Here is a 20,881-nt window from a genome sequence, read left to right on the forward strand (position 1 = left end):
GTTATTCACATTCACACGCTGAACGTGATCCCTGAGTGATCAAACCACCAGAATCCCGCACATTAAGTTCAGGAGTTTTGCCGAACTGTAGATCAGGTAAAAAGACTTAGAAGATGTGGCATGTTTGTCAAGGGGATAGCTTTTCTGGTTCTGGGAGCCGGGGATCATGAGGAATATACACAGCCGTGTACACCTACAGTATGTCAATAACTTGAACTACAATGAATTACACCGCTTTGAAGTGCTCAATCTTCAGCAACACACTGTAGTTATCTTACAAAGGCAGACAAACACCAACTACACAGAACATCTTTTATTGTAGGCCACAGTGAGACTAAGGATCTGTTTCACAGAGCAAAGACAAACTGTAGACACTATTAATGAATTTTACTAAAAAAAAAAAAGGAGACAGTAGATTTCTCTTCAGTACTACACGACAAAATGAAATATACATTATGTACATTTGCTCAGAGCAGGGAGGAACTGTTCCTCTTACACACTTTAGACAGATGTCATACAAGTTGAGACAGAATGAGAGAGGAAAGGTATGTGAGGATAGACTTTTAAGTAAAAACAGGCAAGAGAAGGTGCTAGACAGTGAGAACAACATTTTGTAGCCAACAGTATAAAATTTAAACAGTGTTGGTCACAAAATAATACTCCAGTGGCTCAATAGGCAGATGTAGACAGTAGAGAATATAGGTAAATTCAAAGATATTCTGTAAAACCATATCAAAGTGGCCCAGCACATCGCACTGCGATGCACACAGTGCAAAAATAACCAGATATATAAATCACAGTATTTAAACGATCAGAATTGGTCAGTCCATTGAGTGGTGACTTGAAGGTTGTCAAATGTACCAAAGAACAGAAACTAAAGTAACAGTAGTGTATTCAACAAATGAAATGCTGTATGCTGGCAGGATGACTGAATAACACCACCTTCATGCCAAGAATAGAAATATGTAACAAAACCAGTAAACTTTGAGCCCACAGTGTGGCCACTTTTGGTTACCTTATATGTAGTGCTGTGAATATGGAATTTTTGTTTCAGTAGAAAAGGGGTAACCTAAACTCACCTCTCTCGCACTGCCTCTTCAATGACATTTACATCACTAAGTGAATCCTTACTGTAGTGTGTGGTTTTTTTTGTCCTCTTTCATTTAACAGGGAGACATCCATGTCATTTGGGTAACAGGCGAAAAGCACAAACCCAACAAAAACATACTTAAACCGTTACAATCATGCAGTTATTACTTATCAATCATCATGAAAAACTAAGTATCACTTGCATTGTTACATGTAAACCTGCAGCGCCTCATCCTTCCTTTTTCCACTCTGGCCTCCCAGCTCAGACTGGGAACAGAGTTGCTGTGTCTCTAGATACTGATCTAAGGTCAGTTTTAGCATTTCCCCCATGTAGGGGGAGAGCCGTGGATTGAAAATATGATTCAGCTAATGCAATGAGGGGACATGTGTCGACATACAGTATGTTAATTGGACCGCAGATCTGAGCCTGAGGGCAAGGCCTTCTCTCCTGAGCATAGTGGGATAAGGGGCGCTGGGGTGTGTGGTTGTAGCGTGGAAATGTGAAGTGTGTGTGTGTGTGTGTGTGTGTGTGCGTGTGTGTGTGTGTGTGTGTTTTAACATCCCCCTCCATTCACTGTCCTTCCTCCTCGCGTAGAAATTGGAAGACGGATGAGAAGTCCTTGTTAGCGTAGCCGCGGGAGCACATGACTCGAAAGATCTGGTGGGCGAGGGAACCCAGAGGGATGGGCGTCTTAGTGTTGGTGGCAGTGTTTTGAGCCAAACCAAGATCCTGGAAACAGAGAGGAAGGCTGGTCAGATAGGTGGACTAGCATGATAATCTCCTTTTGGATTTCTTCTCTATAACTGCCCAAGCTAATGTATGCAGAGCGCACCTTGCAAGTGTATTAATAGACACAGGGCACAGACTGACTCGTAGAGAAGAGCTAATGTGGTGACAGTAAAATAAAGTGGCAAACGATAAGTCACAGATGGGATGGTAGAGAGGAGAGCAGAGGCATCACACAGAGACAAAAGAACAGTTAAGAGAAAGACAAAGCAAATTACTGGGTTGAGACTGACAAAGAAGACAAAATCATTAAAGTCATTTATCCTGGGAAAAATGACAAACATTTGCTGCTTTTCTCCATTTTCTTTCATTGTGAATTGTGAATGAAGACTTTGGATTTTTGGATGCAATAAGTTGTCAGAGATGGTATGGGCATTTTTCACTATTTTCTGACATTTTATTGACTGATCAGAAAAAAACAACTGGACAATCATTTAGCAAAAACCAAATTGTGAGATTAATCAATACTTATTACTTTTTAATACGACATGATGACATGTTGTCTTTGTGTGATATTTTTAAAATATGGCCCAAAATATATGACAGGTTGTACCTTGGCCATCAGTGTGGTTCCAAAGCCGCCCTGGTAGTTGTTGGCAGAGGGGACTCCCTCCATGACGCCGGGGGCAGGATTGTATGTGTCGCTGGACCAGCAACGACCTGAGGACATGTTGAGGATCTTTGCCAGCAGCTTGGGGTCCAGACCCAGTCTGGGAAAAGGAGGCAAAGACAGAGGTCAGCATCTCCTTCACTGGTCGGACATTAATGTGAAATGGTCAACTTTGGTGCATAAATGCTGCAACCTTCTGCGGTTGAAACCTGAGTCTGTTTCACTCTGAATGTTTACTGTGTGTGTGCAGTAGTAAGGAAATGGGGCAGACGGATGGGAAAGATGCTGCTTACAGAATTAATTTTCAAAACGGAGCAAAGAGGAACACAGAAAAAGATGGGTGTGGGGCGGCTGGTGATTGTGGTGACCTCCATTGAACCTTACGCTAGGTTGCGACCATTCCTCAGTGTTAATGGCTGAAGGCTTTGTAATGCTGGCTAATGCAGTATTGATGTTTACCAGCACATCTATCCTTCATCATCCCTCTTTCATGAAAAAGGAAAGTGGAGGAGGAGGAGAAGTAGTTAAGCCGCACAGGGGAGCCATAAACCTCGCTGTCACGTATCGAAGTATGCTCTTATTTCTGTTGCCCCATTTCGCAGCAACCCACTTTCATATGCAAGGGGACGAAATCTCCAGGCAATGCTAGGAAGAAGCAAAACGCAAACGAGACAGAGAGAGAGAGAGAGACAGCACAGACATGAGCAGGGAGTGAAACACAGTGCCAACCATTACAGTAGAGAGGGTGTAACTATGGTGTCTGTGTCGGTCGTTCAATCTGCCTGTGTAGCGCAGCTTTTGTATATTAACGGTTTAAAGGCCAGTGTAAAGCTGACCACATCAAGCCCTGGCTGCCTCAGTTCACTGTTACTTACAGGCCTGTAACTCTATTCTGCTCTCAATATGACTATTAAACCATCATAGGTCCTTAAGGCCAGCAGCCTCCCTCCCTCTCTCCCTCCACCTGGCTCTCATTCTGTCATTACTACCACAGTTTTTATTAGCTGTCTACTAACTAATTAAGAATGGGAATTGCATTTACACTCTCTCCGTGTCTCTCCCTCCTCCCTTACCCTTCGTCTCTTTTGTGTCCGCTCAGCCTCTCTTGTGTTTTCTAACAAACTGTTTTGGAAATGTGGCATAAGCGACGCTGCGTGCGTGTGTGCAAACATGTGTTTTAGCTTGCCGTTTTTAATGGCAGTCTCTCTGATGATGGCTTTTTTAGTTTATGTCTGTAAGCATCTCTCGCCATCCTGCTTCTTCTCTCCTCCGCCTCCGCTCATTCTCCTCTCCTCTTCCTCCCCCTTGTCTTCCCTGCTGACACCTCCCTGTCTGAGGACTCTGGGGGACATATGTTTGACATCGCACCCCCCCCACAACACAGACACACACACACTCTCACACACACACACACACACACACACACACACACACACAGGCAGGCAGCCCCTCCCTGCGTTCTGGGTCAGCAGCTGAAAAGGTTACTGGCTGAGCTACAATAAAGCGCGTCCGAGCGCGCAGATCGTTTGTTATAGCGACCAGAGACGCTGACGGGGAGCTGTTGTCCTCTGTTAACGATAAATCAATGAAGTTCCCCTCCTGCTCCCATCACACACAGGCACACACACACACACACACACACACACGGCTGTGGTTATTAGCTGATGCAGTGGTGTTGTTCCTCGCCTGCGGTAATTTGCGTGGAGAAGGGGACATGTCACGGTTTAACAAGATTGACATGGATAAACACACAGAGACACGAACAGTGAAACGAACGTGTTGCTTTGCGATGCCGCAGCAGATTAAAGAAATGTGAGAGTGAGAGGGATGGAGGTGAAAATAAGAGGGGAGGGTGTTTACGTGCCGCGGAGCTCTAGCAGGTGGAGTTCATTTGCAGCGCTGATATTAACTGTCTGTTTCATTGCGATTAGCTTCTCGTCCCCGTCTGATGCGACAGGAGAGGAAGCCCAACCCGTTCCCCATTTATTATTACATTAAAGAGCTAACGAGCACATAGACACACACAAGCATTTACTATCCCATTTATATAGGCAACAAGCGCGTTTATCACCCAACTTTAATCTTCATCGGAACATATGCTCACAATTCATTTAAGGAGAGATGTGTGTGCCCGTGTGTTCATGTGTGTTGTGGCAAACCTATTTCTGTCTCTCAACACAAAGGGCTGTGTCTTGTTATACCCTTTGATTCGCCTGTTGTTCTCTCCATAAAATGAATGAAGGAGCAAATATGTGTGTTCCTGCTTGTGCTTCAATGGCAGTGACAGCATGCCTTGCATGCATGAATGCGTGCAGGTACACAGGCGTGTAAGGTGAACTGTGAGCTGTAAAAGCCTCATATCCCTTTCTGGGCCAGTCGCCTCTCTCCTTTTCTTTGTCTCCTTTCATCTTCATGTGCATCATTAAAATCACTGCTGCCTCAATCTGCTGCTCTACGCTACACTCTGCAGCTTCTCATCCCCCCCCTTTCTCTGGCTGGCTGGCTGCATATTACGGCAGACAGAAAAGAGCCAGACGAGAGATTGAAGGGATTAAAAGAAAAGAACAAAACTGAGTAAAACAAATAGGGATGGGGAAGAGAAGCCGAATGAGTGGCATAGAAAGGACAGCAGAAAGACGGGGTGTGTGCATGTGTGCTCATAATTGTCATGCGTGGCCATTCCTTGCACTAAGAGAACGTCACGCTCTGTTGGAGACGGCCCGAGCTTCCATCTGAGATCAACAAATTAGCTCCACGAACAGAACTGTGTGTGTGGGTGGGTGCCTTTGTGTGTCTGTACAGGTAAGGAGAAATACACACACACTTGAGGAAAGGGCAGCTCTATCAGGCCCAAGTCCAGCATGATAAAATGTTATTGCCGTTTTCCTGTAAATTGGCTGTGAGTGCTCAGTCTCCTTTGTGTTGGACTGCGTCGTGTGTGTGTGTGTGTGTGTTTCTGTACACATACGCTTAAGAGAGCGTCCTCTCTGCATAAGAGACTGGACCGCAATGCAGCATGGGAGATTTACGGGTGTGGGCTCTCTCTAAACGATGACAGTCTTTGTCAAACCCCATAATAAAGCCCTAGAGATTGGCTAGTAAGAAGGGGGGAAACACACACACACACACTATGCATGTATGGACACACAATGAAGACTGACTATAGGTCAGTTTTAAAAAGATGTAAAAGATAATTCACCTTCAGAGTGAAGGGATGCTGCAGTTAGTATTCTTATCCTTTATTTTCCAAAGGCATATGTTGTAATGATGTGTGCGGTGAGTAGATGTTGTCGTAGTTTGGCTGAAAACTGCTGTCTTCAGTGTCTGTGGATGTAAATCTGTGTGCGCATCAGAGACAGTGTGGCAATGTGTAAATCTGTGTTGCTCCCTTAATGCTTCCATATTTCAGAGGCCTAGTGGGGGGATTTATGTGCGGCTGCTCATGCCAATTTTCCTCCTCTGTCTCGGCACAGATAAATCAGCTGCACTAACACAGCTGCATGGTGAGAAGAGCAATTCGTGTACGTACACACATTTAACACACACACAAAATTGGGTGCACATGCCATTTAAGCTGCAGAACCCATAAAAACACTTGATAGTAACACCATGAATAGAGGAAACAGCCTATTTTTGAGGGCAGATATGCATAAATAGAGTCCATAATAAGAAAAAAATCAGACGGTTCAAGTAAGTTCTGAGGTGTTTCGAAGGGAATCTACATTATGAGATTTACATCTTTTCACAGCTGTACAGCATTTTTGTATTTCTGAGCCAGATATTTCAGGTCCTATCAAAATGTTTTGGTTCAACTCAGAGGACTTCATATCCCATCATTCTCAGCCTCCTGGGCAAAGAGGCTTTGTGCCTGAATGAGGCCTGATGAATGGCGGCGTTCAGTGACAGGGTTGTGACAGGATTCTGCTGAGAGCTCAATCAGCAGATGTAAATCAGAGTCTGTGGCTCCACCCCCTCATCCATCTCTCTGACTCGGGGCTGGGCTGACCCCTTCACACTTCCATAAACACACACAGAAACCCACACATTTTCAAACCTGGATTGAAGTCGTAAATTACTGACACAGTTACAGCCATATCACCGGTATAGTAATTGCTTTTACAGTGACGGCTATATCTAAGGCCTGGGTCGAGGCCGAATTCATGCGTGTCTACTGAACTTCTGGTTTTCACGTGTAGTTACACCTCACAGTGAACAACAGTAAGTTCCCCTGTGTCAGAATTTCAAGCCGTCCTGTACCACTAACTGTTGGAGCTGCATTAACCCTCCTCATGTAAATCTAGTGTTTCATCCTTGCTTTTCCCTTTAGAATAACAGGTGGAAAGCAGCTTAGTAACAGTACCTGATGCCAAGGTTCATGGTCTCTGCGGTCCCAATCATCCCGATGGCCAGGAGCATGTTGTTGCAGATCTTAGCAGCCTAGAGAGGATTGACCAGAAAGCGGAAAAGGCACTCACAGGTTTGTAGGATGTGATACAGAATGTAAGTACGTTTTACGTACATCAGACATCACATTGATAAGATAATCTAACTTTGGAAGAGACTTTAACTGAAACACTTTTCCTGGATTAGTTGAGTGAAATCTTTATTTGATATATATAATTTTTTTATTTATATATTCTTCAAAACAAGTTAAAGTTTAATATTCGGGATGCTCAGTACAAATTCTTCCTTAGGTTTAAGGAAAGATGGAGAGGTTTTGATCTGTGGTATAAACACAAATTATGAACATACTCAGGTCTGTCTCATGAAAAACTACTACAGCCTCAAGTGTTATGTGAAGCAAAGTTTAACCCAAAGTCAAAGGTCTCTCTATGTTACATTACCATTAGCTATAGAACTTTAAAAGTCTTTATTTTAAAGTTTGTATGTGTCAAAATCAATTTCATGTCTTAGACTTTTTAGTGAAAATTTACTACATTTCTGATGAGTTTCTCTGGATGGACGATGATGAAAAAACTGCATATGGACATGAGTATGTGTATTTATGTGTGGATAGATACGGTATGCATTTAAGTTACTATTTTGTAACTTATTTTGTGCGAGAAAAGATGCCACTTAAAAAGAAGGAAGAATGTACTCTTTGTGTGTGTATTTGTGTGTGTGGGTCTTTACCTGTCCAGTGCCAACTTGTCCACAGTAGACAACATTGGCTCCCATACAGGTGAGCAGCTCTTGCGCAGCATTGTATTCCTCCTCCACTCCACCCACCATGAAAGTCAGTTTGGCCATACTGGCAGCCCCGACACCTAAACACATAACACATGTTCAAACACACTGTGGAGGTGAACATATACTGTGCTCGATAGCGCGCACACATTTGACATCTCAATCTCCAGTCTCCAAAAGAGTCCAATCTTGACCTGTGGAACACACCGCAAAGGTGCAAACAAATCATACTGTAACTGAGCACCAGAAAACAGCTGCATCCAACTAAATATATGGATTTGCCAGACAAAAGAACATTATATATCAACTACTTGGCTGTTTCCACACTACCAACTGTGTTTAAAAGGTCAGCTGTGTTCTTTTCTGTGTGTGTGTTTGTTAAGACTCATAGTGGGACAGGCGTGTTAAGTAGCGCTGCACCAGAGGGACAGAGGTATCTTTAAAAGCCGATTGTTGCCATCATCCACTGCACAACCCTCGTGGGAGCCCTTGCCTTTTGTCCTGTCACCCTTCCTCTCTCTGTCTCACGCACACACACACATCCTCACACTAACAGCTGTGCCTGAGGCCAGCCCCCCTCATGGGTGTATCAGTGACAGGCGTGAGGGGTAATTAACTTTACACTTTATCATGTTCAATTAGGCGTCCCTCCCCATGCCTGATGGCTTAAGGAGCGTGCCATGTTGTAGGAGGTAACCTCACCCCCCCTACCAAGCCACTCCATGGGGTCCTTAATGCAGAAATAAACCCTTTTCAGAGTGGGATGGACCCATTCAGCCAAAGTCTGCTCTGCAATGGAAGCATCATTTAACTGCTTCATCGAATTGTCCCAAACATTAACACAATAAAGTCTGGTGTACACAAGTGTATATACATTCACACAGGAGAGAACAACATATAAGGCTGATCTCACAGACAATACTTAAACTACCACAGAAGGCTGTGATCATGCATGCCAAGTACCAGACTTTTCTGTTTTCCTAAAGAAAGAAAGAAAGTAGGGAAGGGAGGAAGAGAGAGAGAGAGTGAGTTTAAATTTCTCTTTAGGGTGCCGTCTATGTCTAATGAAAGGCCTCTTAATAGTAAAAGCCTAATAATGTCAGTGTTAATAATTAAAAGGGAATTGCCAAGGACAAAACAGCTGAAATCGCATTATCAGACTTCACTGCAGAGGAGAGGAGAAAAGAGGAGAGGAGGCTTACCGTATTTTTCTATGACACGTGCATAAACATAAATAGACATTTCTTTTTCCCATCCCCCTTCTTTAGTTGGCTGTACTGTTGTCAAGTGTATGATGATGCCACTACACTGTGTGTGTGTGTGTGTGTGTGTGTGTGTGTGTGTGTGTGTGTGTCAGTGTTGAGCTGTCAGCAAGTCATTAGGGCCACATAATGAAGCCCAAGGCCCACGCTGCGGCAGCTGCCTATGGATCACGGCAAACACACGCTCAACATAAGGCCGCCACACACACCAATCATACACACATATGGTCCACAGACCAAGGACATGATAGATTTAGTTCCTTTCTTGTTACTTTACGCTGTCTTTTTCATCTCAGTTACAGTACTTGTCTGACTCGATCTATTTGACTCTAGTTTAGTTTAATATAATTCAGTTTCTGTTCAGTGGCAGAATGGCCAAAAGATTGTTGATATTGCATCGTCTCTTTGACCAAATAGCTTTAGTTAGGTATCTCACACACACACGTGCACTGTATAATATAAAGTGCTAAATTAGTCATCGAACTTTTGCTTCCAATGCTATCTTTGTAATTTTGAGAAAAAATAAATAGATAATAAAAAAATCAAGAGCAGTTTTGTAGGTAGAGTTCTACTTAAAGTTCTACTAAAAGTTCTACTTATACCATCACTTCTTATTCTTTACATTTCATTTACTAGTTTGTATCTCTCAGACTCAAATGTGCACACACACACACACACATAGAGAGAGAAGCGTGACAACTGTGCTGGTTCATTAGTGGAGATCACTGTTAGCGGACGACTAAAGAGGAGATTATTGATAACACAAGTCAGCATGCTGATCAATATATCACACTGAGGAGAGAAAGAAAGAGAGCGATACAAAGGAGAGCAAAAGTGAGAGAGAGACATAGAGACGACAGCAGGGAAAGAAAACGATCGTTCTTTTCCTACCTCCCAGCATCCCTCCCGACTCTCCCTCCCTCAAATTAACTAATCACCCATAATAAGCTCTTATGATCTGTAGTGGATTTCTATAGGCAGTGACACCGGGATGATGGAAGATCCTTGTTGGTGGAAGAATAACACATCATTAGCATAACAATATGCGCCTGAGTCTGTTCATTGTGCACGGCCAAAAGTGCATTTGTGTTTGTGTGAGTGACGTGCAACTCTGCGATAGTGCCTATGCTGTTTGCATGATTTTACTGCACGCACGCGTGTGCGTGTGTGGGTGTGTGTGTGAGGGGACATCCCGTTCTCGGACTGGTCCTGTCAGAGACGGATTAAAGAGGAATCCTAATGAGGCTTCCTGAGCACCGGGTCTGCTGGCTCATCCATCCCAGCGGGAGTGACAGTCCTGGATCGTTAGCACTGCACAACTACACAACGCCCCCTAGGGGGGGAGACAAAGTGTGTGTGTGTGTGTGTGTGTGTGTGTGTGTGTGTGTGTGTGTGTGTGTGTGTGTGTGTGTGTGAGGGCTGGGGGGCACCCATGATACAGGGTTGAAAGATGGAGATGAGAGAGTACGAGAGGGATGGAAATACTGAGAAGACATCTACAAGTTATGTATGTATTGCCACACAAAAAAATACTCATAAATTGAAAAATATATAATTATATCATTTTAGAAATGCTGCTTCTTTCAGGGGAAAAAGGTAGATTAAGAATAAAGACAAAAGTGTCACTCTAATGTCTAGAACACAGGACTTTCTTGGGAAATAATTCTCTTGGGAAAGAAGTCCCTTTCTCCTCAGTCACGTTCTCTCATCCAGCTCCAGGGGGCAAGTTTTGGGTGGCTGAGTAGTGGGTGCCCTCTCCTCACCCCCAAATCACCCAACGCAAATATTCTCAGAGCATGCTGAAGCTGGCTGGACTGTTAATGAGCTACTACTGTGGCTTTTACTGGGTAGAGTGCAAGGGTTAGGAGAAGGAGAGGAGAATGGAAGTGGCTCCAACAGTATGTCGGGTGGAGAGGCACCGCAAAGTGTGTAAATCTAGTGTGTGTGTAGCTGTGTGTGGCCCCAGCAAGTTAGCCTTCATTCAATTACAAATAGACATCTTTATCCGATCTCCTCTATTAACAAGGTTCAAGTTAATAAGCAGGCAATCAAACACTATTAGGACAGATGCTTAGCAGCAGGCTTTGACGACAGCCATTAACCATGAACATAAGAGGGTGAAGCTGGTTGTGTGAAGGCAAAGGAAGATCAGAGAAACAACTTTGGTTTGGCCTGTTTGTAGTGAACACTACATTCATTAGCACTTCTTTCATTACACACAAAAGAATCAACCAAAGCAATTCATGACAGCCTTATAACCCTTTTAACTTGGGCTCCTTTTGAAGTGGTGTGTGTCTGTACAAAGTCTGCGTACATGTGCTTGTAGTATCTGTGTGCACGTCTTCCTGTGTATATGTGTGCGTGTGTACCAGGGACAGGTGCAGATCCCAGAGCCTGCCGCCAATAAGACGTCAGTTAGAGCTTCTGAGGCCGTGTCTTGGAGTTACGAGCCGCATGTAAACCAGTAGGCACTTTTTATTGGTGGTGGGTTTAAATTAAACTACATTTGTGAATATAAGGCTACACAAACAACACACAGTCTCAGACACGCATACACACACACGAAAAGGGATGTTCCCAGAGCTTGGTAATGAATGACGCATTTGACAACGTGCCACAACCCTGTTTTTTTCCCCTCCAGAGAGTATACGGAAAAACACTTCGAGCAAAACAACACCTATAATATCATTAGATCTCCTCCAAACACCTCATTTCCTAAAATGATAATGTAACTGCTCTTGCTTCGAGAACTCCGGGAGAGATATTGGGATACGCCAGATTTCATGTCACACCTTCAACTCAAAATGTAGCTGGTGTAAACAGCCTCTGTCGTTGGCATTATACTACACTGTTTGCTACTATGTTTTTAACTATATGCACATGTAAAGTTAAAGTTTTGGCTTGCTGCAGTCATCTATAATTCAGAGTGAAAGGAGCTTTCACACTTAATAGTGTTACAGTCTTGAGTCAATGGGAGTTGACTGCATGGAGTGTAAGCCAGTGGGGGTAGGATGTTTACAGGCCAACAACGCAGCCTCATGTGGTCCACCATTATAATTACACCCATGGGCAGATCTTTTTCTCCAACAAATTAAAAACCCAAACAGGCGCTGTAAAAAGCATAACGGATATCGAGTAAATAAGTGAAACGGTACATGGGTATGCGTTGAAAATCAGCACTTTCAACAGTTTATCTGCCAACTTTGCTAATGCTCCTCTGTTATGTTAAAAACAGACTCTTTATCGACTCCAGTTAACGAGCACAGAGCCATGAGAACTAACTCCTGCACACAAAAACTCCATGAGAACCTCTAGCGAGTAGACGAGTAGAGAAAGTTTGGGCTGAGAAAAACAAGGGAAGAGTTAATTCAATTTAGTGTCAACATAATCTTTTGTATATAAATGCTACTGCGGCCTTAAGGGCTTGGCTTGCAATGCCTGTCCATTGACCACCAGGCCATCATCATCATTATCATTATCATCATCATCATCATCATCATCAGTAACTCCTCTATTCTATGGAGGAGAGGCTGGTCAATGGTAGGTGACAGAGGCTGGAGGGAGCAGGAGCAATCCACAATCAATCCTATCCCTGGCCCAATGAGACTTATCAAGGATAGAGCAAGTTAATAATGATCCCCAATTAGGCTGTTAGCAGGCAGGGACAACACACACACACACACATTCTCACGTGGCCGAGGTGCGGTAACTGTCCTTCATACAGACATACCGCTAATTCGCTTTTAGCTGAGTGACATGCAGTATGACATCTGGGCTACATTTGATGGACAGAGACTTCTGTAGGACTCGTACACCAGCTGACTATTTGTCTTCGCACGCACGCACACACACACACACACAGCAGATGACATAGGGGCAGGGATGTGAGAACCAGTCCCCAGCTGCTATGAGTCCACCTCCATCTGGAGCATAGGCTAGAGCCCCCCCGTCACCACCCCTCCATCATCACCATCAGTGGTCACTTTACCGCCCCACACCCTCCCTCCCACTGCCCGCCATTCCCCCCTCTATGTCACCAGAACCCGTCAATGAGAGGCTTGTTATGCTAATCGAGTCTTTGGACCACTGACGCTCTCTAGTACTGGTAAGCCATCAACATGACGGACTGCGACAGCACCACCCCCCGGCCCATCCAATCTGATTCCTTAACTCAGTGTCAGAGAATCATCACTAACCTTCACTAAATGGCCTTCAGGCTCCCAGACTCATCTTCTCAACTAATCCTGTTCTCAGTTTGGATTAAGTTGGCCTGAGTGCTCTTCTGGCAGATTTTACGGGACAAGATAGCCTGATCTTAGGTATCCAAAATCATCCCCTATTGCTATGAAAAGCATTTTTTTCAAGTACACATGCCAAACATCACCTGGTTCCAGCTGAGTTTAGTCCAATTCTTTGTCCTCAGTAAATAACTGAATATCTTTGGACAAAACAAACATCACCTCAGAACTGGAAATTGTGATGGACGTTTTACACTATTTTAAAAACGATGAGACTTTTTTGGGGGGGATCACAATAATCCCTTGGAAAAACTTTAAAGATTTCTTCCAGACATGATGTTCCAGACATAAAAATATTCTGCTTGGAATGATAATGAATGCCTGACATGGTTTTTCCACAAAAAGTTTAATTACCTCTACTCGAGCCATGCAATCCTTCTCACTGAAAAGAAAAAACGGAATTTATAAATATGAAAATCTTTTTCATTTCAAAATCTCACTACTAGTAACAAGTCTCCTAACTCTCTACCTCTATGTGTGCTGAAGGCCTCAAGTCCCCATATCACACTTGGATAAGTCACATATTGGATTACGATTAGCTTCCAAACAAGTTGTTATATCTGAGTATCCTGCTCATATGTCCACGTTTAAGGTGAGCACAGAAAAACTTTTATCCTCCACTAAAACAATGTGAAAACAGTCTTTTAGTATAAAACATATACATTAATCTGTACAGTGAAGGTCAAATATCCAACTGAGGTAACAATAAGAAAAACACATATTTGAGTAGAGGGGAACTTTAGTTCATGCTTTATATAGTAGTGGGAGGACTATGTGATATGATTGAAAGCTCCAGAAAAAGTATTGTTATGTCAAACTATCATTTCTAAGGGCAATAATTAACATTTAAATGTTGAAAAGTAAAACTAAACAGCTTTGGGAAAGCAGTAAACTAAATGCTAGACTTTCTGAATTTGTCTCAGTTCTGACTATATGCTAAGTGTAAGCCACAGTCTGAGCAGGTCTTCGTGGAGGAAGGCCCAGGTCCTGTGGGCCTGGAGGGAGAAATAGAGCCTATATCAGTCAGCAAAGGAGTGACTCGTTGACTGATGAACCAACTGGTGCCAGCCTCGGCTTGAACAAGCTCCTACAGGCTGGGGGATGACGTTCAAACTGTCGGCAAATGACATACTGCAACACTCGGGCTTCAGTTTATGTGGTATGGATATGATTAGAGTGGTGTGAGACTCAGCCTAAATAGGTAGTTAGCTGAGGATTATAAGATCTCGCAAACAAACAACATTAGCTCGAGTACCCATGGTCTCACAGCAGCTAGGCTCCTTCTAGCTTTCATTTGCACCGAAAGCTGACTTTCCCAGCGCTGGGAAAAACACAATGAAAGGTTTTTTAGGGCCTTTTTAAAGCCATCGTCCGTTAGCAATGTGGCAGCCCACCATGGGCACACAGACACAAACACAGGCATTCTGGGTAATTACTGCTAACGACCCCGCCGCTTGTTAGCCAGACCTCCTATTTTTGCCATCGCTCTGCCAACACCCTGGGCCTGTGACATCAGAGCTTGTTTTGTTGTGGGTCAACTTTGCATGCGGACGTTTTTAATGACACCAGACAGTGGTACAAGTGTGTGTGTGTGTGTGTGTGTGTGTGTGTGCAAGCAAATGTTAGCATGCTGAAAAGAACCAGTGTCTAAGTGAATATAACGGTGTCTATGCAGGAAAGTGATGTGTGTTTGCGTGTACATGTGTGTACCAGGATGCAGCTGGGTCATGCAGGGCTAAAGCCAAGACACTGGTCAATGTTCAAAAATGAAAGCCAGCAGGATGCCCATGAGAAGAAAGTGAAAGCTTTTTTTAAAAAAAGGGTTATGACTCCCCTACTCAATCCCACGGTCGCCTGCCAAACCTCTAGTGACGCACAGAACGTACACACACTCATTTCTGTGTAAAATACGCCACCTCACACACCACACATAACCAAACGATTCAGTTTATATCAAAACAAAAATCTAAATTAAAAATAAAAACAAATACAGAAACCACAAAAAAAACAGTCTGTGTTTGAAAGAGTTTAAGAGTGTGGGAGATCACAGCATGTCTGAGCAGAGTGTATTGTTATCCTCAGTTGGCAGAATAGACTTTGATTGGACAATGTTCTTATTTAGGTCAATGCAGTCAAGAGTTTCCAAAAGACATACTAAATTATATTAATGAAATATCATTTAAATATAATGTCATATTATTGTGTGTTTGGAGTTCGTCTGAAACAATCACAGCTGTTCTTTTTAAAATGAAAAGTACTTTCTATTTTACCTTGATGTTATGTTTCACTCGCAGACATACGGTATTATTAAGAGAATTATTAAGAGTACTGTTGGTCATAGAGCTGAGCTGATGTCACCCCTACGTTTCTTGCACACATACACACAAACCTCATGAGTATGACAATACCCTATTTGGGTAGGGTGCCATCTCCTGGTTGGAACAGAGCACATAACATTCATATCCCATCTACGGATTTGGAAAGTGGGGCGAGAGGGGTGGGGGTGACACAAGTCTCTGCCATTTCCCATGAAGTTGCCGCATGCTAAAACTCTATTTCATGACCCGTCTGTCGCCACAGGTTTAGCCTGGATTAGCAAGGTCACACCATCAGCACCAACTTCCTTTCCTTAGCTCAGAGTGGGGCCTAATGCCTCACTGTGTGCATTTTTGGGCTGTAACTAACTGTTTATTTTCTCTGACAAACAAGATTTTCCTTTTACAATAATAAATAACAGAAATTTTGATTCATGAATATCTTCAATTGATGATCATGTCTCGAGGCGACACTGGTGCGTGCAGCATGTGTGCATGAAAGAAGAGTGTGTGCAGAGCTGGTTGCAGAGGCCAGAGGTAGCAGGTAAATCATTGGTCATCTCAGGCTAGTAAAAGAGGTTTAGTTAAGAGACAGGAGAGGAAGAACCTTCACAGAGGACTGCACACACAAACTGTCTACATACTGTCTATAGTATGTAAACAGTGTGTGTGTTAAGAGAGAGTAACAGGCTTAAGGCTCTGATCTCGCAGTCGGCCTGTTCTGCAGACGCCAGCTGGTAAACACGACAGAGTGGGCCAAGTCTGTGTTTGTATGGGAGAGGGCGGGAGCTACAGTGTATGTTGTACATGACTTAAAGAGTGCAATAAAAAGCAAAGAAAATATGATCAGAATTAGTTGTGAGAGATGCAGGAGTGTCAGGTTGTAGCACACCGTACCTGCATACCTGAAGGTGTGCGGGTGAGAAAGAGAGAAAGACAGAGAGATGGACAGTTTTACTGCGAAGTGTCTCCTTCATGTCTTATCTCCCTCTTCTCCTCTCCTGCACTCCACGTGAGGGCAGTTTCTCTCCTCTTTATGACTCTTTATCTGACATGAAAGGCACTAACATGGGATACCCGCCATTACGGCTCCATCAACATGAGAAACTCTGACACGGGATTCTCTGCTGCGGCTCAGCCCATTAAGGGCGACTGGTGATCCTGTGCTCTGTCAAGAAGCCGTCACAAGCAGACAGCACCAACATAATGAGGACTTAAAACCTTAACCTTGCCTTTAAGACCCCTGGTCAAAAGCAGCAATAAAACCTCAAGAGGGCACCTACTGGCTGGCCAGCTCAGTAATTACAACCCGTGTCCTAGCACTAACCCAAAAGGTCCCACAGTTTAGATATACAAAAGAGTGTAAGACAGTTCAGAAGTGAGGCTGAGGGGTCATAGGCCTAACACTATGACTGGTATTCTCAAATGAACAAACTGGCAGTCTGATCCTGCTTTTGATACTGACACCTTCTCTCAATCCCTTTATATAATGTCTGACAAGTAGAAATGGTCTTAACGAGAACAATAAAGCCTGTGATACTAATCACAAATATGAAATGTGCTTTCTTTTGTTGGTCTTCAGTATTAAACATTATGAAAAGCTACCACTGACGGTGAGATGGGATATTTTGAATATTTGCCATTATGAAAAAGCAAAAAGAGCAAATTGTGATAGTCGAGCTGCATGGAGTCACAAAATCATACATGCAGAGATGGACTTTGCAGATGTGAAGCTCTTGGAGACAAAGACAGCGAGTGGTTGGAGTGACACATTACCTCCAGACACTGGAGCATCCATGAACACGGCCCCCATCTTCTCTGCAGCGACTGCCATTTCTTTTGAGACGGCCGGGTCAATGGTGGAGGAGTCAATCAGCAGAGTTCCCTTCTTCACCTTCCTAGATAGTGCACGACAAAAAACATTTCATGTACAGGTCAGCTGTGCAGCCGTGCTGTTTCTTTCAAAAGAGGTAGGGTGGGGTTGTACGAAGGTCACAAACAGAGCCTGTGATAAGAAAGCTTGCTTACTTGAGGATGCCATTTGGGCCTGTGTAGACCTCTATGACGTTGGGACTGGAGGGCAGCATTGTGAGGATGCGGTCGGCTTTCTCCGCCACCTCTGCTGGAGAGTCTACTACCTATTGGAGCCATCATTGTACAATATCATCATGTCATCAACAAAAAAAAAAAACACTTTAATGAAAAAATGGAATATATCATAGCTTATATTTATGACAACCTGTTGGCTCAGAGGCACATAGTCACAAATTGTTCTAAAGAAACTGCAGTGAGTTTCAATTAATGGGTGCAAATGCTTGTCTATATGGAGTGTATTATAAGCCGACTTGAACTGTCAAATGACAAATTTTATATGTTATATTCTATCAAGTGTTCCACATGAGCTGTGTTGCTGGCTGACTGTTACCTGGGCACCGAGGTCCTGCAGCTCCTTGCAAGACTCAGGGAAGACATCAGTGGCAATAACGGGATAACCGTTTTTTAACAGGTTTGTGGCCATGGGAGTGCCCATGTTTCCCAGACCTATAAACCCCACTGGTGTTTTTGAGGCCATTGATCGTGACGACACTGAGGGAGGATAACAAGACGCCATTAGAGGTGTGAGGAAAAAACCGTGAGGCTTATTGTTTAGCTGAAGTCCAGAGGAAGTCCAGTCACAGTGTGGTCAGTCAATATTGTTTAGCTGAAGTCCAGAGGAAGTCCAGTCACAGTGTGGTCAGTCAATAATATCTTGACCACAAGTTCAGAGAGGCTAATGGCAAAATTTGTGCACATCACATACAGTAGCTATTCATAATGACATCATTTTTACTAGTGACAGTGCAGCTTATTAGTTTGATTCTGGATCCCAATAAAGGCAAAAAAAAAAAAGTTTATCTGAATAGCACAGGAAATTAAATCTACATAAAATAGAGGCAATGGAAAACTTATGTCCATATGACTAATGACTGTAAAAAACTGCCATAATCAATAACAATGCAGCAAATCTTAGTGCTGTAACTTACTGCCTGCTTTGGGGCAGTCTGGCCAGACTATTAAACACTGCTGGCTCAGTCAAGGTCCTGCCAGGTTAGCAGATACTAAACAGAGAGGAGCAACCAGACTACAACCACAGGATTAGGCCTGGAGAGTGAAGCTTAAAGACAAAGCCTTAGTTAAAATTGAACCAACCCTTCACTATATACTGTAGATAACACATTTCTCTTACTTCAGTTATAACACCAGCACCAACATGTAGTAAGAAGAGTATCTACTATAGTGCTATGATCTATCAAATAAAAATAGATTTCAGTCCATAGTTTTTCCAAATGGGGGCTTTCATAATTACACTACAACTGATAAAGGGTTTCATACAGAGAGACAAAGAGCAGATTGTTTGGTTGGTTTGGGAATATTGTTCCCACAGTACTGTATAGTTCTCAGAGACAATATGGTGTATCTCAATTTTACATGGTGAATGAAACCAACAAATTAAAACAAATTGCATTTTCCACTCACATATATTATAGATGTGACCTGTATAACAAAGGCACATTCTCAAGAACTCAGCAAACTATGAATTCTCTACATGTTACACTGCTTCTTCCAGTTGTAAATTTATCAAGCTGTAACTAGAACTTATTTACATTACCAATCAAAATACAGATTTTAATTTTTTCCAATTCATCGTTCGGTCTATCATTTCTACAATTTCCAGCTAAAAGTGACATCTTCAAATCCTGTGTTTTGCTCGAGAAACAGGCCGAAGTCAATCAAAATTGTAATTAATTTACAATGATACAAAGCAGAGAAAAGCCTCAGTTTCAAGCCTCAGAGACAATTTTGTCTTAAATGGCTCATCAATTTTCATTTATTCATTTTCAGCTTATAGGTAAATTTTAGCATTTCACCACTAATTTTAATCTCAGCATGTAATAGAGGCATTAAATAGTCTTGAATTTGTCTGCTTCTGTTATTGTATACTTGGCAACTAGGGGGTTATCCATTTAACTACCTATAAAATATCTATATCTTTTTGTATGATATAAATCTACAGAATCTTAATATGTTTACACAAATATGTCGACCCTTTTGAAGTGGTTGTTGGCACAATGGACTTTGAAACCAGATACAGAGGACTGCTGCAAGACCATGTCTATTTTGTAAAGGCATTAGCAGGGGAAAAGGGGGTGAAATGAATTGGGCCTGTAGCAAAATAGAACTACTGCCATGTAATGCCAAGAAAATTATCAAAAATATATAATAACAGTTTAGCACATCTGATTAATTCAACGCTGGAGAGCAGCATGCAGTGATGAAAGGGCCAGTATTTAGTATTTAACTTTAGTATCATGTGGTCCCTGAAGCTCATGTTAACAGTCACATTGATTCAATGAGTACATTCACTGTTGCTGACTCAGAAACATGGTTGGGTCTGGTATTGTAAGATGGGCAGGGAGGAGTGGGCAGCATACGCGCTGTGGCAGTGATGTAATCCAAGGCTAATCTTTGAAGATGTGTATTATAGGACACATTGTTGTGTTGAGAATAGCAACACCTAATATTGCATGCTACATATCAGTCACACAGCCAGCTAAAGGTGTAATTATAAAGTGATCATTGCAAGTTAGAATTAGCTATTACTGTTCATTGCTTCACTTTTGCTCACTATGCTCGTGTCCGCTGAACACACTGTCCTAACAAACGGCACGACTGAACAGCTCACAGCAGCAGACCACCTCAGGGACATTGTGTCCAGACGCCAACACTTAATGAGCTCGGACAGTAAGTATTCATACATTTCTAGAAGGGGGCTAACAAGCTAGCTAACAGGCTGTAGCAGAGAGTGTTCCGCTTGCATTTTCCTCTGAACACACACTCATAAACGGGAAATAACGACACAAGGAAAGTGACAACATAAGCGAATACGTTACCAAAGGCAAGGGTGACATGTCTATTCCACCTTAACAATATATTTCGTGACCCTCTAAACAACGCAGCCATGCTTCTTTCCCCTTGACCTCGGCGCACAGTGACAGCTGTCAAGCCAGGAAAGCACAACAGAACTGTTATGATTGACTGAGATTTCCTCCAATCGCAGCTCTCGGTGAGCTCCTGCAGCCAATGGGAACGAGGCAAAGGCGGGACATCCTGTGCATTCACTTAATGCTCTTTACTCGCTTCTGTGAGTATAATTAATCATTCTAAATTAACAAAAACGTCAAATCAGTGGATTTAACAACCAAAAAAATTAACTGTGCTATGGCTAATTTGTTTTGCAATGAATTGGGACAAAGTCAAAGCACTGCAGATTATCTCCGCAGTTATCCTGCCGT

General features: G+C 42.9%; 2 protein-coding genes across 2 annotated transcripts in view; both read right to left on the bottom strand.

Annotated features, from left to right (window-relative positions):
* Positions 1 to 310: 310 nt before the first annotated feature.
* hibadha (3-hydroxyisobutyrate dehydrogenase a) lies at positions 311 to 20,565 on the bottom strand. Its single transcript, XM_070845930.1, has 8 exons — positions 20,480 to 20,565; positions 17,974 to 18,134; positions 17,577 to 17,686; positions 17,325 to 17,446; positions 7,620 to 7,753; positions 6,847 to 6,923; positions 2,430 to 2,586; positions 311 to 1,819 (listed from the first exon to the last, which is right to left on the bottom strand). Exons 1-8 carry the CDS (start codon positions 20,547 to 20,549, stop codon positions 1,661 to 1,663), a joined length of 990 nt encoding a protein of 329 aa, XP_070702031.1. The 5' UTR covers positions 20,550 to 20,565; the 3' UTR covers positions 311 to 1,660.
* The window catches only part of LOC139215087 (gasdermin-E-like), a 103,037-nt gene continuing 98,426 nt past the window's right edge, over positions 16,271 to 20,881 (bottom strand). Inside the window, exon 11 of the mRNA XM_070845922.1 lies at positions 16,271 to 16,282. The gene's annotated coding sequence lies outside the window, so the exon portion shown is untranslated. The remainder of the gene's footprint in view (positions 16,283 to 20,881) is intronic.

Source organism: Pempheris klunzingeri, chromosome 16 (genome assembly GCF_042242105.1).
Source record: "Pempheris klunzingeri isolate RE-2024b chromosome 16, fPemKlu1.hap1, whole genome shotgun sequence".
Classification (NCBI taxonomy): Eukaryota; Metazoa; Chordata; class Actinopteri; order Acropomatiformes; family Pempheridae; genus Pempheris; species Pempheris klunzingeri.

Bases quoted from the DNA above. Each gene is read 5' to 3' on its own strand.
- hibadha (XM_070845930.1), bottom strand. From the start codon at position 20,549: ATGGCTGCGTTGTTTAGAGGGTCACGAAATATATTGTTAAGGTGGAAT. The intron at 18,135-20,479 runs GTAACGTATTCG...ATCCTCCCTCAG, and splicing joins ACATGTCACCCTTGCCTTTG to TGTCGTCACGATCAATGGCC. The intron at 17,447-17,576 runs GTAAGCAAGCTT...TGCACTATCTAG, and splicing joins GGCCCAAATGGCATCCTCAA to GAAGGTGAAGAAGGGAACTC.